A 12,697-nucleotide genomic window follows, 5' to 3' on the forward strand; every position below is an offset into this window, starting at 1 on the left:
CATGGATATTGAATTTGTTAAAAAATACTACATAGATTGTACTTTTTTTTAATAAAAAAGTTCAAATAGCATGGAACTGCTGCCTAAACCATTCTCATGTGCACAAACCCCGTTGACACATCAGTGATCTGATGAGAATCTAATTGTGTTGTATTCAATAATAATATCTGAGAGTACAGGGGACGAATATATATAGATGCTAGATAGAATCCTAGTCTAACACGAATAATATAGTCCTAGTCTAATATGAATAATATAGTCCTAATACTCCCCCTCAAGCACAAGGTTTGCTAGCCAAAACATTGAGCATGTCACAGAGAGAATTAAAACGAAGAGACGACAGAGACTTTGTGAAGATATCTGCTAGTTGATCCTTGGTTGAGATAAAGTGCACCTCTAACTCCTTTTTGGCTACTTTATCGCGAACAAAATGATAGTCAATCTCAATGTGCTTAGTGCCGGCATGAAACACTGGATTGACACACAAATAAGTAGCTCCCAAATTATCACACCATAGTCTAGGAGACGACGCGGGAGGGATGCCAATTTCGTGTAACAGGGAAACGAGCCATGTAACCTCTGCAGATACATCAGCGAGTCCCGTGTATTCTGCTTCAGTTGAAGAATGTGCCACAGTCCGTTGCCTCCGACAAACCCAAGATATAAGATTACTGCCCTAGAACACAACAAAGCCACTAGTAGATTGGAGATCATTTGGATCGCCAGCCCAATCTGAATCAGAATAGGCATGGGAGCATGCATGTGTTGACACAAGAGATTAACAGCATATGATAGATCTGGACGAGTTACCGTAAGATACTGGAGAGCACCAGCAAGACTCCTGTATTGTGTTGGATCGGCATAGGGAACGACCACGTCGTCTGTGATTTTCGCAGAAGAGACTTGCGTGATTATTGGCTCGTAGTCCACCATGCTAGCACATTTGAGAATATCCTTCATCTACCGTTGTTGGGATAAAAGCATACTGCCAGATAACGAGACAGTTTCTATTCCCAAAAAGAAAGAAGGCACACCCATATCACGAACCTTAAATTCAAGTGCTATTTTATCAATAAGAGTAGTAACATGATCTGAGTCAGAACCCATAATTAAAATGTCATCAACATACACCAAGAAATAAAGACGAATATTGTCACGAGAATAGATAAAAAGAAACACATCCGTCTTAGAAGGCGAGAAGCCCACAGAGACAAGAAAATCATGTAGCCTTGTGAACTATGCACGTGGAGCTTGTTTGAGACCGTATAGAGATTTTTAAGCAAACATACATGATCAGGTAAAGACTTATCCTCATAACCAGGTGGCTGTCACATGTAAACAGTCTCAGCTAGCTCGCCATTTAAAAAGGCGTTGTGAATATCCAACTGGGGAATAAACCACCTACGAGAGACGGCTAAAGATAAGAGAAGACGAACCGTAGTGGGCTTAACCACAAGACTAAAGGTCTCAAAAATGTCTTCTCCAGCAACCTGATTAAAACCCTTGGCTACTAACCTTGCTTTATGGCGGTTATTGAACCATCGGCCTTCCGTTTGGTTCCGAAAACCCACTTGCAACCAACAACATTCATACTTGGTTGAGATGGAACGAGACGCCACGTATGATTATGGACCAAGGCATTGAACTCCGTGTCCATCGCATCACGCCACTCAGGAAACTTGACTGCCTGAGAGTATCAGGTAGGCTAAGGCAATATAGTGGAAATAGTGGTTAAGGCAACATGTTGATGCGGGCCGGAGCTGCGAGTGTTCATGCCATGTGACCGAGGAGGCGGAGTGGCACGTCAAGGACGTCCGCGCGGCCTGCTGCGCTGCTCAACCTGCTGGTCCGAGACAGTCCGCTCACTTGATGTACTGCTCGTGACCGTGACCGTCATCACCGCAAGAAGCCGCCACGGGCTCGTGAATCTGCCGACCACCATATGTAACCGTGGCTGAGACATCACTTCCTCGGCCCGTCACAATTGGTGCAGTAGCCCACGGTTTGGAACACGGTGTAGCAACCTGCAAGGCAATAGGAGAAACAAAGGGAAACATAGTCTCATCGAATCGCACATGGCGACAGATAAAAACCTTGTTAGTGTTAGTGTCCAAACAACGATAGCCACGATAAGACGGAGGATAGCCTAAAAAAACACAGGGAGATGAACAAAACTGGAGTTTATTGCGTTTATAAGGACGTAGGACAGGAAAGCACAGACAGCCAAACACTCGCAAGTAAGAGTAGGACGGGGGAGATCGATACGGAAGTAAGGGGACTCATCAAACAAAACACGAGTAGACATTTTATTAATTAGATACACAGCAGTTTCAAAAGCATAGTCTCAAAAACGAGACAGGACAGATGCTTGAGCCATTAGAGACAGCCCTGTCTCAACAACATGACGATGTTTGCGTTCCACTCGACCATTTTGCTCATGAGTATACGCACAGGACTGCCTATGACAAATACCCAGCGAAGCAAAAGTGGAACCAAGCTTTTTATATTCTCTCCCTAAATTAGATTGAAAAGAAATAATCTTGCGAGAAAATGAACGTTTAACAAGTGTCCGAAACTTATCAAATATAGCATACAAATCAGATTTAGCACGCATGAGATAATACCATATATAACGAGTGTAATCATCCACAAACAACATAAAATATTTAAAGCCAGACGCAGAAAGTAATGGCGCAGGGCCCCAAATATCTGAATAAATTAATTCCAAAGGATGCGTACTAGTAGTTTCGACACGAGACAAAGGAAAACGAGAGGATTTTCCCAATTGACAAGAGGAACAGACATTGGGAAGATCACTAGAATTAAATATACCAACAGACGGAGACGCTAAAAGTTTACGTAAGACTCGAGAACGGGGATGCCCCAACCGCATGTGCCAAACGTAAGAGGACCGTGCAGCAACAAATGCAGCAGGGGAAGCAGAAGACGCAGGCCATGTGTAGAGACCTAGCGACACATGTCCCTTAAAAAGAACCTTCTTGGTCAAAATGTCTTTCACATAGAAACAAAGAGGGTGAAACTCGAAGAAAACATTATTGTCCTTTGCAAAATGCTGGACAGATAATAGAGAAGAAGAGAGACCAGGGACATGCAAAATATCATGTAACTTAAAAGACCTAGAATAAGTAGCTAACGAAGCGGAACCAACATTAACAATAGGCAAACCTGTACCACTGCCGACTTGCAGAGTCTCCGGGCCATCATAACTTGTCACAGAAGTCATCAAAGAAGAATCAGGCGTAGCATGATTTGTAGCACCAATGTCAGAAACCCAAGTATGAGAATTTGACGAGGTTATAGTTCCCAAACCATCCTGAAACACCATATTAGCCTGAGAACCCGGAGCCCCTGAATAACGCCGAAAACAATTGGCTCCCGTGTGACCAAAACGTTTACAAATTTGACACGGATCATCATAGCGCCAAAAACAATTGGCTCCCGTGTGACCAAAACGTTTACAAATTTGACACGGATCATCATACCGCCAAAGACAATTAGCTCCCGTGTGGTCAAAACCTTTACAAATTTGACACGGATCAACAAAGCTACGTCTACCACGCTGTTGACCTTGGTGCGGACTGCCACGACTCCAACTGTCACCGCCTCGATTCTGTATAGAAGTACGCTGCGGCATTTGGTGACGCTTGAACAATATTATGGTGCCGATTTGTTATTCTTGATTTCTTCTTTGGAGTAGGAACTCCTTTAATTTGGATAGCAGCGCAGCAGCACGGTGATGTAATTCTTGAGGGAAATTTGATGTTGTACTCAATGATGAAACTAAAGAGCACAATTTTCCAGGAAAAGAGATTGATTATGAATTGTTGTTGTCGTTTGTTCTTAATTAGCACGCATGACAATATTAATTGTTGACAACCCTAGCTAACTGATACCAGATTAGAATATAATTGTGTTGTATTCAATAATAATATCTGAGAGTACAGGGAGCGAATATATATAGATGCTAGATAGAATCCTAGTCTAACACGAATAATATAGTCCTAGTCTAATATGAATAATATAGTCCTAATAGGTCTAACCCAAAATGATTATTTTGTGATCTTAAGACGTCCTCTTGTATTCTTGACAAGTTCTTCCTCTTGTCTTCTTGACAAGCTTTCGTGGTTCTCGCCACTAATGAGAGTGCATTTACTCCAATTGAAGAAGTAGTTCTTTTTTCTTTCTTTTTTTTTTTAAAAAAAAACAAAAACCAAAACCACACAAATACTAGAGAAAATGACTATAATAGGACAAAAATGGTATCAATGACAAAACCAGCGAAGCCACACTGGTTGCATTCTCCTTCGTCGGAGAAGCCGGCGACCAAAATTGGTCGCTGGAGACCAAGATTAAAAAAAAAAAATCCACTTGTGTATCTCGAGATACGCAAGTCTCACTTGTATTTGTGTTTGACCGGGACTGACATGAAACGCATCTTCCAAATGTCTTTTTTCTAATTTTGTCTCACTTTTAAAAACATCCTATTTTTGTCGTTGCATGTTATTTTTGTCCTATTCTAATCATTTTCCCCAAATATTATGTATTTTCCAAGTCATTACATAAAACTTGCAAAATAAAAGATGGGCCAGTATCAAGCCAAACTCAACTCCCTAGCAATAAACTAGCGTCCTTATAAAAAACTAATATTTTCACCCGTGCGATGCACGTAATGAATTTATTATAATATATGAAGAATATTTTGATTGATATACAATTATTTAAATTATAACATCAAATACTCATCTTGTCTCATTTTATCTGTCTTACTTACTATTCATTGGTCAAACTAACTCTTTCTTCTTAGTTTATTTTCTTTAGTATTCTTTAATTATTTTTTAATTTAATTTTTTGTGTTTAATAGTATTTTTTAGAGTAGTTTCTAAATATATAAATTTTATAAACTAATACCAAACTTAATATTATGAAAAATTGGATTAAAAATAACTTCAGTCAAGCATCGTTAACCAAACCAGACACATAAAATGGGACAGAGAGAGTATTATATAGTGCAATTGAAGATATCGTTTGGATCGTTTATGTTTGTTGATGTTATCATTGCTTGAACTCGAACAAGTAATTGCTCAAATTAATAGTTAATCTGTAGATGTACACATGTGGTGCTGTAACTTTAGAGATTTTTATATATCATTGTTTATGATTTTTATAATAATCAATTACTATCCTAATTCATTTGTATAAAGGATATACTTTTGTCTAGAGATATAGATATTTTGTCATTTTGGAAAAAAAAAAAAAAAACATAATATCATTGATTGTATTTACACATGATTGAAAACCTCTTTGTAGACGACATTGATAGTCGCAACACAATCTTATCCATCCTTGTCTAGAGCTAACACCTTCAGACCATCATGATGGGTGACTCGGGAGAGAGGCATGTACAATTGTCTGTGATTAAAGACCGATTTTTTTTAACAATAGCCCAACATGAGTTAATGTTTGACCTTGGTTTTTGTTGATAGTCATGCATGGCATATGCATGCATCAACGGAGTGAGAGACATTTGGGGGATGAGAACTTTGGTTCCTTCATGTGTCCCATTAACTATTCTTGTTTCGACATTGTGATCTACCAGTCTTGTGATGATGAGTCACATCCCATTACAAAGACCAAGAGCGTGGTCTATGTTCCGCAATAACATAACATGTGCACCAAACTTTAATGTCAATGCATGATTATGAAGACCTGACAATCTCAAACTATTTAAGAATTCAAGAGTGTGTACTTCTGATAGATTTTCACTGTCTGATTCTGCCTTACACAAAGAGTCACAACTTAAATATATTTGTCCTTTTGCAGTATTCATGTCGCACATGTACTGATTACTTTGATTAACGACATCTAAAGTCGGCCTTTTAGCTGCAACTCATCAAGCATGCCATATCTCGAGCTTGGGAATGTACTTTCCACTATAGTTGCTATGGGATTGTGTCCACGCTTCAACAAAAACTGTGCCAGAATATCGATCTCAAATGAACCGTTGTTTACAACCTTTGCATTCCCATCTCCGATGTCTGCAATCCATTTTGAAAACCAATCAACTGTCTGCCTCTCTTCCTCTGAAGCTAAGGTCCGTAATATCAAGTTATTGGTGAGCCTTAATACCTTGCAATTTGTCCACAGGTTTGAAGAATAATATTTGTTTCGACAACTACTGGTCATGTTGCTTCTGGAATAACAGGCAGAATCTGTTTAAAATCGCCGCCCAAAACTATTGTCTTTCAACCAAAATTCTTATCACCACTACCCGGTATGGCGAACCTCAATAGATTCCTCAGGGTTTTGTCCAAAGTCTCAAAATAGTGTTTGTGTGTCATTAGTGCTGCATCCCATATTATCAATTTGCACCTTATTATATGCTCAGCAAGGTCACTGTCGTGCGATATATTGCACGTGGGATGTAATCTTCGTTCAAGGAGAGTGGTATAGCAAATCTGGAATGCGCCGTCCTGCCTCCCAAAAAGAGCAAAGATGTTATTCCTGTCACGCCTCACTTCTAGGACATGACTCGGCCGTATCATTACATGAAGACCTATAATAATATGAAACTTAACCGCACATAGCTCTCGGAATCTTCATAATAAAACTTTAATATAGAATAATTTCACAACCCAAAATGGCAAAATATAATAAACTAGTTCCCAAAAACTTATCAAATCCACTATTAAATTTTTACAATTAAGAGTAGTATGTCCAAAATGCATCACAAACACCAAAACCAAGCACAATGGCTTACCAAAAATACAAAGGGTCAAAGGGAATATGCAAATAAACAAAAATCCGTGATAAGCTCCAATACTAGGACTAAGTCTCCTAGTTTAAAAAGTCACTTTCGAGACCCACCATTTGTGCTCGTGCTATTCAGTTGTCCTTAACTACTCTGAAACATGAGGAAAATACAAATAATGATCTAATGCCTAGTAAGTGATACTCTTCTCAACCCCAGATTAAGTAACCTTAATATAATACAATAAGCTTTAGAGTAATAAATAGATGCAAATCACGATCTTCAAGCTATACCGAAGTCATAATATAATCCCTTCATACTTTACACAAGTTCTCAAAATAGAAAACTTAAGCTAATGGGCATCAACATTATTTCATAACACAATACTTTCAAAAGCCCAAATCATTCTTTAACATATGATTCATTGGCAACCAACAACCACCATTATATCGTGTGGCACATGCCCTTATCGGTGTAATGATCCAAAAAGACACGACGATTCGGAATGAGTCAGGCTCGACGATTCCGAATGTGCCGGATGGAATGTTCCAACAAATAATTCAAAAGACTCGACGATTCGGAATGAACAATTAGAGCGTTCCAAGCCGAACAGAACAAACAACAAAGTGTAGATTGCCTCATGAGTTTGACCAAACATTCAAAATAAATCAAATAGTTCATTGTAGCAAAATCATTTCCTTAAAAATCACATAACAAAGTACATATCCAAAAGTAAAATGAAATCCGCATAACTCATAACTTGGCAAAACAAATATGAAATCACTGGTGCACAACTCAGTGTGCACCAAGTGGAGGTACGGGACTAGCCCACGGAGGGAGCCATTGGCTAGGGCCGTGAGGGAGCGGCCCTAGGGCATGGCTCTAGGCAAGAGCCGTGGCCCTAGGTCGCCGTCTGGCGGTCCCAGCGGCGGGGCTCCTCAAGTCCTGCCGCAAGCCCCACCTAGCAGATTACAATGCAGTGACCGGGCCCTTGTGGCTCAGCTACGTATCATTTCGGACCGGGACTCATGGGCCCTTGCGGCTCGGATCCTCGGGGTCGTCACAACGCACATTTAGAATTTGATTTCATTGATTTTGGAGTAGAAATGAGCATTTCGTGATAGTTTTTGTGAAGGAAAAGCTCACAGAAGTTGTCTGTGAAAGTTGAAATGAATGAAAATGTTAAGTGTTAACTCTTGGCTAATTGTTTGATAAGCATGGCAATTGTATGATTGATAGATAATGATACATGATCAATATTTGATAAGTTTTGCTAGAAAAGCATGCCTAAATGTCTATTTTGACTTGTTGATATGATTACCATGAATGTTATGTTAATGAGCATGATTACAGTAAATAAGTTCATATTGAGCACTTTGAGTCTAAGTACATGCTGAATACTTGCTAAGTGTTTGCCAATGAAGTTTTTCCAAATTATGAGTTAAGAGTATGTTCACAGTGTTATAACAGAGAGTTGGAATATTGGTTACAGTGAAATTTCATTTTGAGCATATCATGTTTTAAGATGCATAAGTGGCCAGAGTGAGCCTAAGTATTACTTTCAAAACTCATATCCATTTTAGAAAGTCATTATCTTGTTGCATTTGAGAAATTGTTGAGCAGTTATGTGCATAAGTTGCATAAGTAAAGAAGTTGCATGAGATATATATATATATGCTATCTATTGTGAGGCAAAAAGTATTTTGGAGGACCGTTAGGACTATGTCCTTTCGAAAGAAAAGAGATAAGATCGGATAGAATCGACAAATCGGTAAAAAGAGAAAGTAAAGAAAGAAACGGACATTGCGAGCCGACAATTTTAACATGTAACGAGGTAGATATTCTCGAGTTACGAGGTTAGAGACTTCCCGCCGGGCTTGGAATCCTGGTTAGGGGTGTGCACACTAAAAGTATGATACCTGATTCCACAGAGAAAGCAAGCAAGAAAGAAAGTTTAAGAACCAAGAGAGTGGTTCTGTGGGCGAGTTGAGTATTAAGCCGGCTAGATTGCCGAGCATGTATAGGTCCATTCACGAGTGTGAATGTCCTACCTCCCCACAAGTTAGAGGTTTCGTAGATACGGATGTGGCGGACGCACGAGATTGCACCGTAGCTTCGCTGCGATGGAGTACCTGCCTCGCACAAGAACAGAAACGAGAAGTATGAGAAAGTTTGAGTAAGAAAGAAATCGAGTCAAGAGACTCAAGAGAAAGAAATCGAGTCAAGATACTGAAGAGAAAGAAATCAAGTCAAGCGACTCAAGAGAAAGAAATCGAGTCAAGAGACTCAAGAGAAAGCAATCGAGTCAAGAGACTCAAGAGAAAGCAATCGAGTCATGAGACTCAAGAGAAAGAAAGCGAGTCATTGTGACTCTAAGAAACCTCCACAAGAAAAAGTATTCTTTTTACAAAAAAAAAGTGTATATGTATATCTATCTATATTTATACTAAAGCATCATGTTCATTATATTGCATGATCAAGTTAAGTGCACGAGATTTGCATAATGAGTATATGATTGCACGAGATTGCATATTGAGTATATGATTGCACGAGATTGCATATTGAGTATATGATTGCACGAGATTGCATATTGAGTATATGATTGCATGAGATTGCATATTGAGTATATGATTGCACGGGATTGCATAATGAGTATATGATTGCACGAGATTGCATATTGAGTATATGATAGTATGAGACTGCTTAGAGATTATATGACTGCATGAGATTGCTTATTGAATTATATGATAACGAGATTGCTTAATGTGATATATGATAGCACGCGATTGCTTAATGTGATATATGATAGCATGATATCGTTCATTGAGATATATGATGATGCAAGATTGCTTATTGAGTTATGTGTTAGCATGAGATTGCTACTGAGAAGTTAGATAGACTTGAGATTATTGAGAAGTTATGTATGTGAAAGTATGAGCTCGATGATAAGCTAGATAATTGTGGAAGCATGCCTATGTGATAATTAGGTTGCAAGCATATAGAAACCCTGTTAAACATGTTTACGTGATGCCTAAGTGATTGAGAATGCTTGATCTTAGTATGTGAAACAAATGTTTTCCAAAAGTATATACTGTAGTACTTTACAGGGTTGAGTGGAGTTATACTTAGCTTCGTGCTAACGGGTTTGTTTTCTACTTGTTGTTTGTTAACCCCTTTCAGGTGGGCCCAATTTGTGAGAGAGTACGAGTTAGACTAGACTAGCATTAGTTAGCTTGTGTAGTCTAAAACTCTTGATGTTGATTTGCTTTTTGAGACTTGTAGTTGACTACCCGTTGTTTTTTATGGTGTTGAACACCGGGGTTTTATCCCCTAGTTTGATTGATGACTAGTAAGACTTTTAATGATTTAGTTATTTATCCTTAGCTTGTGCAATCACCGTGAAGGGTGGTTGTGGCGGTGACACTCCTATTAAGTTATTTAGTAAGTTTATTCCGCTGACTTAGCTTACCTTTCAAGGTTAAGTTTGTTAATTAAGTTTAAGAAAAGTGGGGTGTTACAGTATCCCACTAGTAAAGATAGATTGTCCAAGAATTTGAAATACCACCTTTCTACGAGCACAATCAATGTAGTCATAGTTTTGGATAGCCAGTCCATTCCTAATATCACATCAAAATCCTGCATATCTAGCTGAATTAAATCAATTGACACATCGCTCCCACTAAGTTGCAAATAACAATCTTGAAACCAAGTATCTGTCACCACAATTTTCCCCATTGGGGTACTAACATACAAGGGTTCTCTCAACTTCTTAGCTTGCAAATTTAAGTTTTTTGCAAACTTCTTAGAAATAAAACAATGCGAAGAACATGAATCTCACATCAAGTAAGCATCCACAACTATGTTCCGAATAGGCGACACATTTATCAACGGCCTAACTCGACGAGTTCAACCCCGTGTAGGAACACCCTCCTAATCATTGTAAAGCAACACTCCCTAAATTCACAACAAAGAAAGTATGACCACATCAACAAAAATGTTTATGAAACCATAAACAAAACTTGCTCAAAGCCAAAACTTATTAGCCGCTAGATTAAAGCCTACTTTTGCAAAAATTTAAACTTAAATTCTTGACCAACTAAGGGTTTAAACCTAGGCTCTAATACCACACTGTCACGCCCCACTTCTAGGACATGACCCGGCCGTATCGTTACGTGAAGACCTGTTACAATACGAGGCCTAACCATACATACCTCTCAGAATCTTCATAATAACACTTGAATATAAAATAATTCCACAATCCAAAATGGCAAAATATAATAAACTAGTTCTTCCCAAAAACTCATCAAATCTACTATTAAATATTTACAATTAAGAGTAGTATGTCCAAAATGCATCACAAGCACCAAAACTAAGCACAATGGCTTACCAAAAATACAAAGTGTCAAAGGGAATATCCAAATAAAACAAAAATTCGTGATAAGCTCCAATACTAGGACTAAGTCTCCTAGTTTCAAAAGTCACCTTCGAGACCCCACCATTTGTGCTCGTGCTATTCACTTGTCCTTAACTGCTCTGAAACATGAGAAAAATACGAATAATGAACTAATACCCAGTGATACTCTTCTCAACCCCGGATCTAGTAACCTTAATATAATACAATAAGCTTTAGAGTAATATAGATGCAAATCATGATCTTCAAGCTATACCGAAGTCATAATATAATCTCTTCATACTTAGCCGAAATCTATAAAGTAGTCAAAACACAGCATATACTATTTAGAGATTTCTGAAATATCTCATTCAGGATAAAATTTTGGGTGGCGTTAGAAAGAGTGGAAAAATAGATTTGTAAAAGGAAGTAATTAAGAAGTGGAAGTACACATAGTATTTTTTATAATATGGGGGAGTAAATATAGGGTGATGGTGATTGAGGTTTTGTTGTTGCCTTGTTACTATAGAATGGCCGAAAGGTTTAATGTTCAAAAGGTTCAAAGGGGTTTGTCAAAAAAAACAAAAGGTTCATCGCTAACAATTCCTTATTATATATATTCTTCCCATCCTTATTATATATATATATAGATGGCCGACTCGACGCTAATCTAATCCACAAGTCAACAAGCAAAGCCGAAATTAAACATTATTACATTTTCCACTCAATCAATCTCTCACCGCACTCAAATTCAGCAATGAGACTTGTTGATGCGTCATCCTTCATTGACCCCTCCTCTGCTGAAAAATTGGCATCTCCGGAACAAGCTCAATCGCTACCATATGCTGCCTCTCCCTCTCCCACGAGGTCGTTGTTTAACCATGGCGGTCTCACCTGGAACCCTGTTACGGATATGGGAACCGCCGAGAATGCTGCTGCGGCGCCGTTGACGGAGTCAGAAATGAGTGAAAAAGGTGAGACTAGTGTTTTCCATCATCTACAAAGAAAGGATAATCACTCTGTTAGTACAGAGTGCGATTTGTTGTTCGAAATGGCGGGAGGAATGATAATGAGCCCCCAAAGGCCAAGGATGAACTTTTCTGGTGAAGAAGCGTTGTTCCTTACGCCCTATTTACACACCGATATGGGGATGGGGGGAGGAATGATGATGAGCATGAGCCCCTCAAGGATGAACTACTTTTCCCCGCCGTCCGGTGATTCCATCGGAAATTCCGATCCATTTAGATTCTGGAATTTTGCAGATCATAGTGAGGCTCAAGAGTTAGAGAATAGGATGGGAATGATGATGCGGCAGCAGCAGCAGCAGAGTTAGCAAAGAGTGTCACCCTTGAGAGGCTTGCTGCAGAGTTAGAAAAGGGTGGCAACCGTGAGAGGCTTGCTGTAGAGTTAGCAGAGTTTTATACTGTTCACATTTTGCCAACACTACATAAAGCAGCATGCGGGATGAGGCAACTGGATTCACCATGTGAAGGACATATTCCCAAATCCAGTGCAACAAATGAAGAAACAAATAATGT

At 38.9% G+C, this 12,697-nt stretch overlaps 1 protein-coding gene across 1 annotated transcript in view; it reads left to right on the forward strand.

Annotated features, from left to right (window-relative positions):
- LOC109154495 overlaps positions 1–12,697 on the forward strand; it is a 150,136-nt gene that overhangs the window by 20,242 nt on the left and 117,197 nt on the right. The window contains exon 2 of the mRNA XM_019302250.1: positions 12,169–12,407. Within this exon, the coding sequence (XP_019157795.1) occupies positions 12,169–12,407 (239 nt within the window). The remainder of the gene's footprint in view (positions 1–12,168; positions 12,408–12,697) is intronic.

The sequence above is a fragment of the Ipomoea nil genome, unplaced genomic scaffold, assembly GCF_001879475.1.
Source record: "Ipomoea nil cultivar Tokyo-kokei standard unplaced genomic scaffold, Asagao_1.1 scaffold2647, whole genome shotgun sequence".
Classification (NCBI taxonomy): Eukaryota; Viridiplantae; Streptophyta; class Magnoliopsida; order Solanales; family Convolvulaceae; genus Ipomoea; species Ipomoea nil.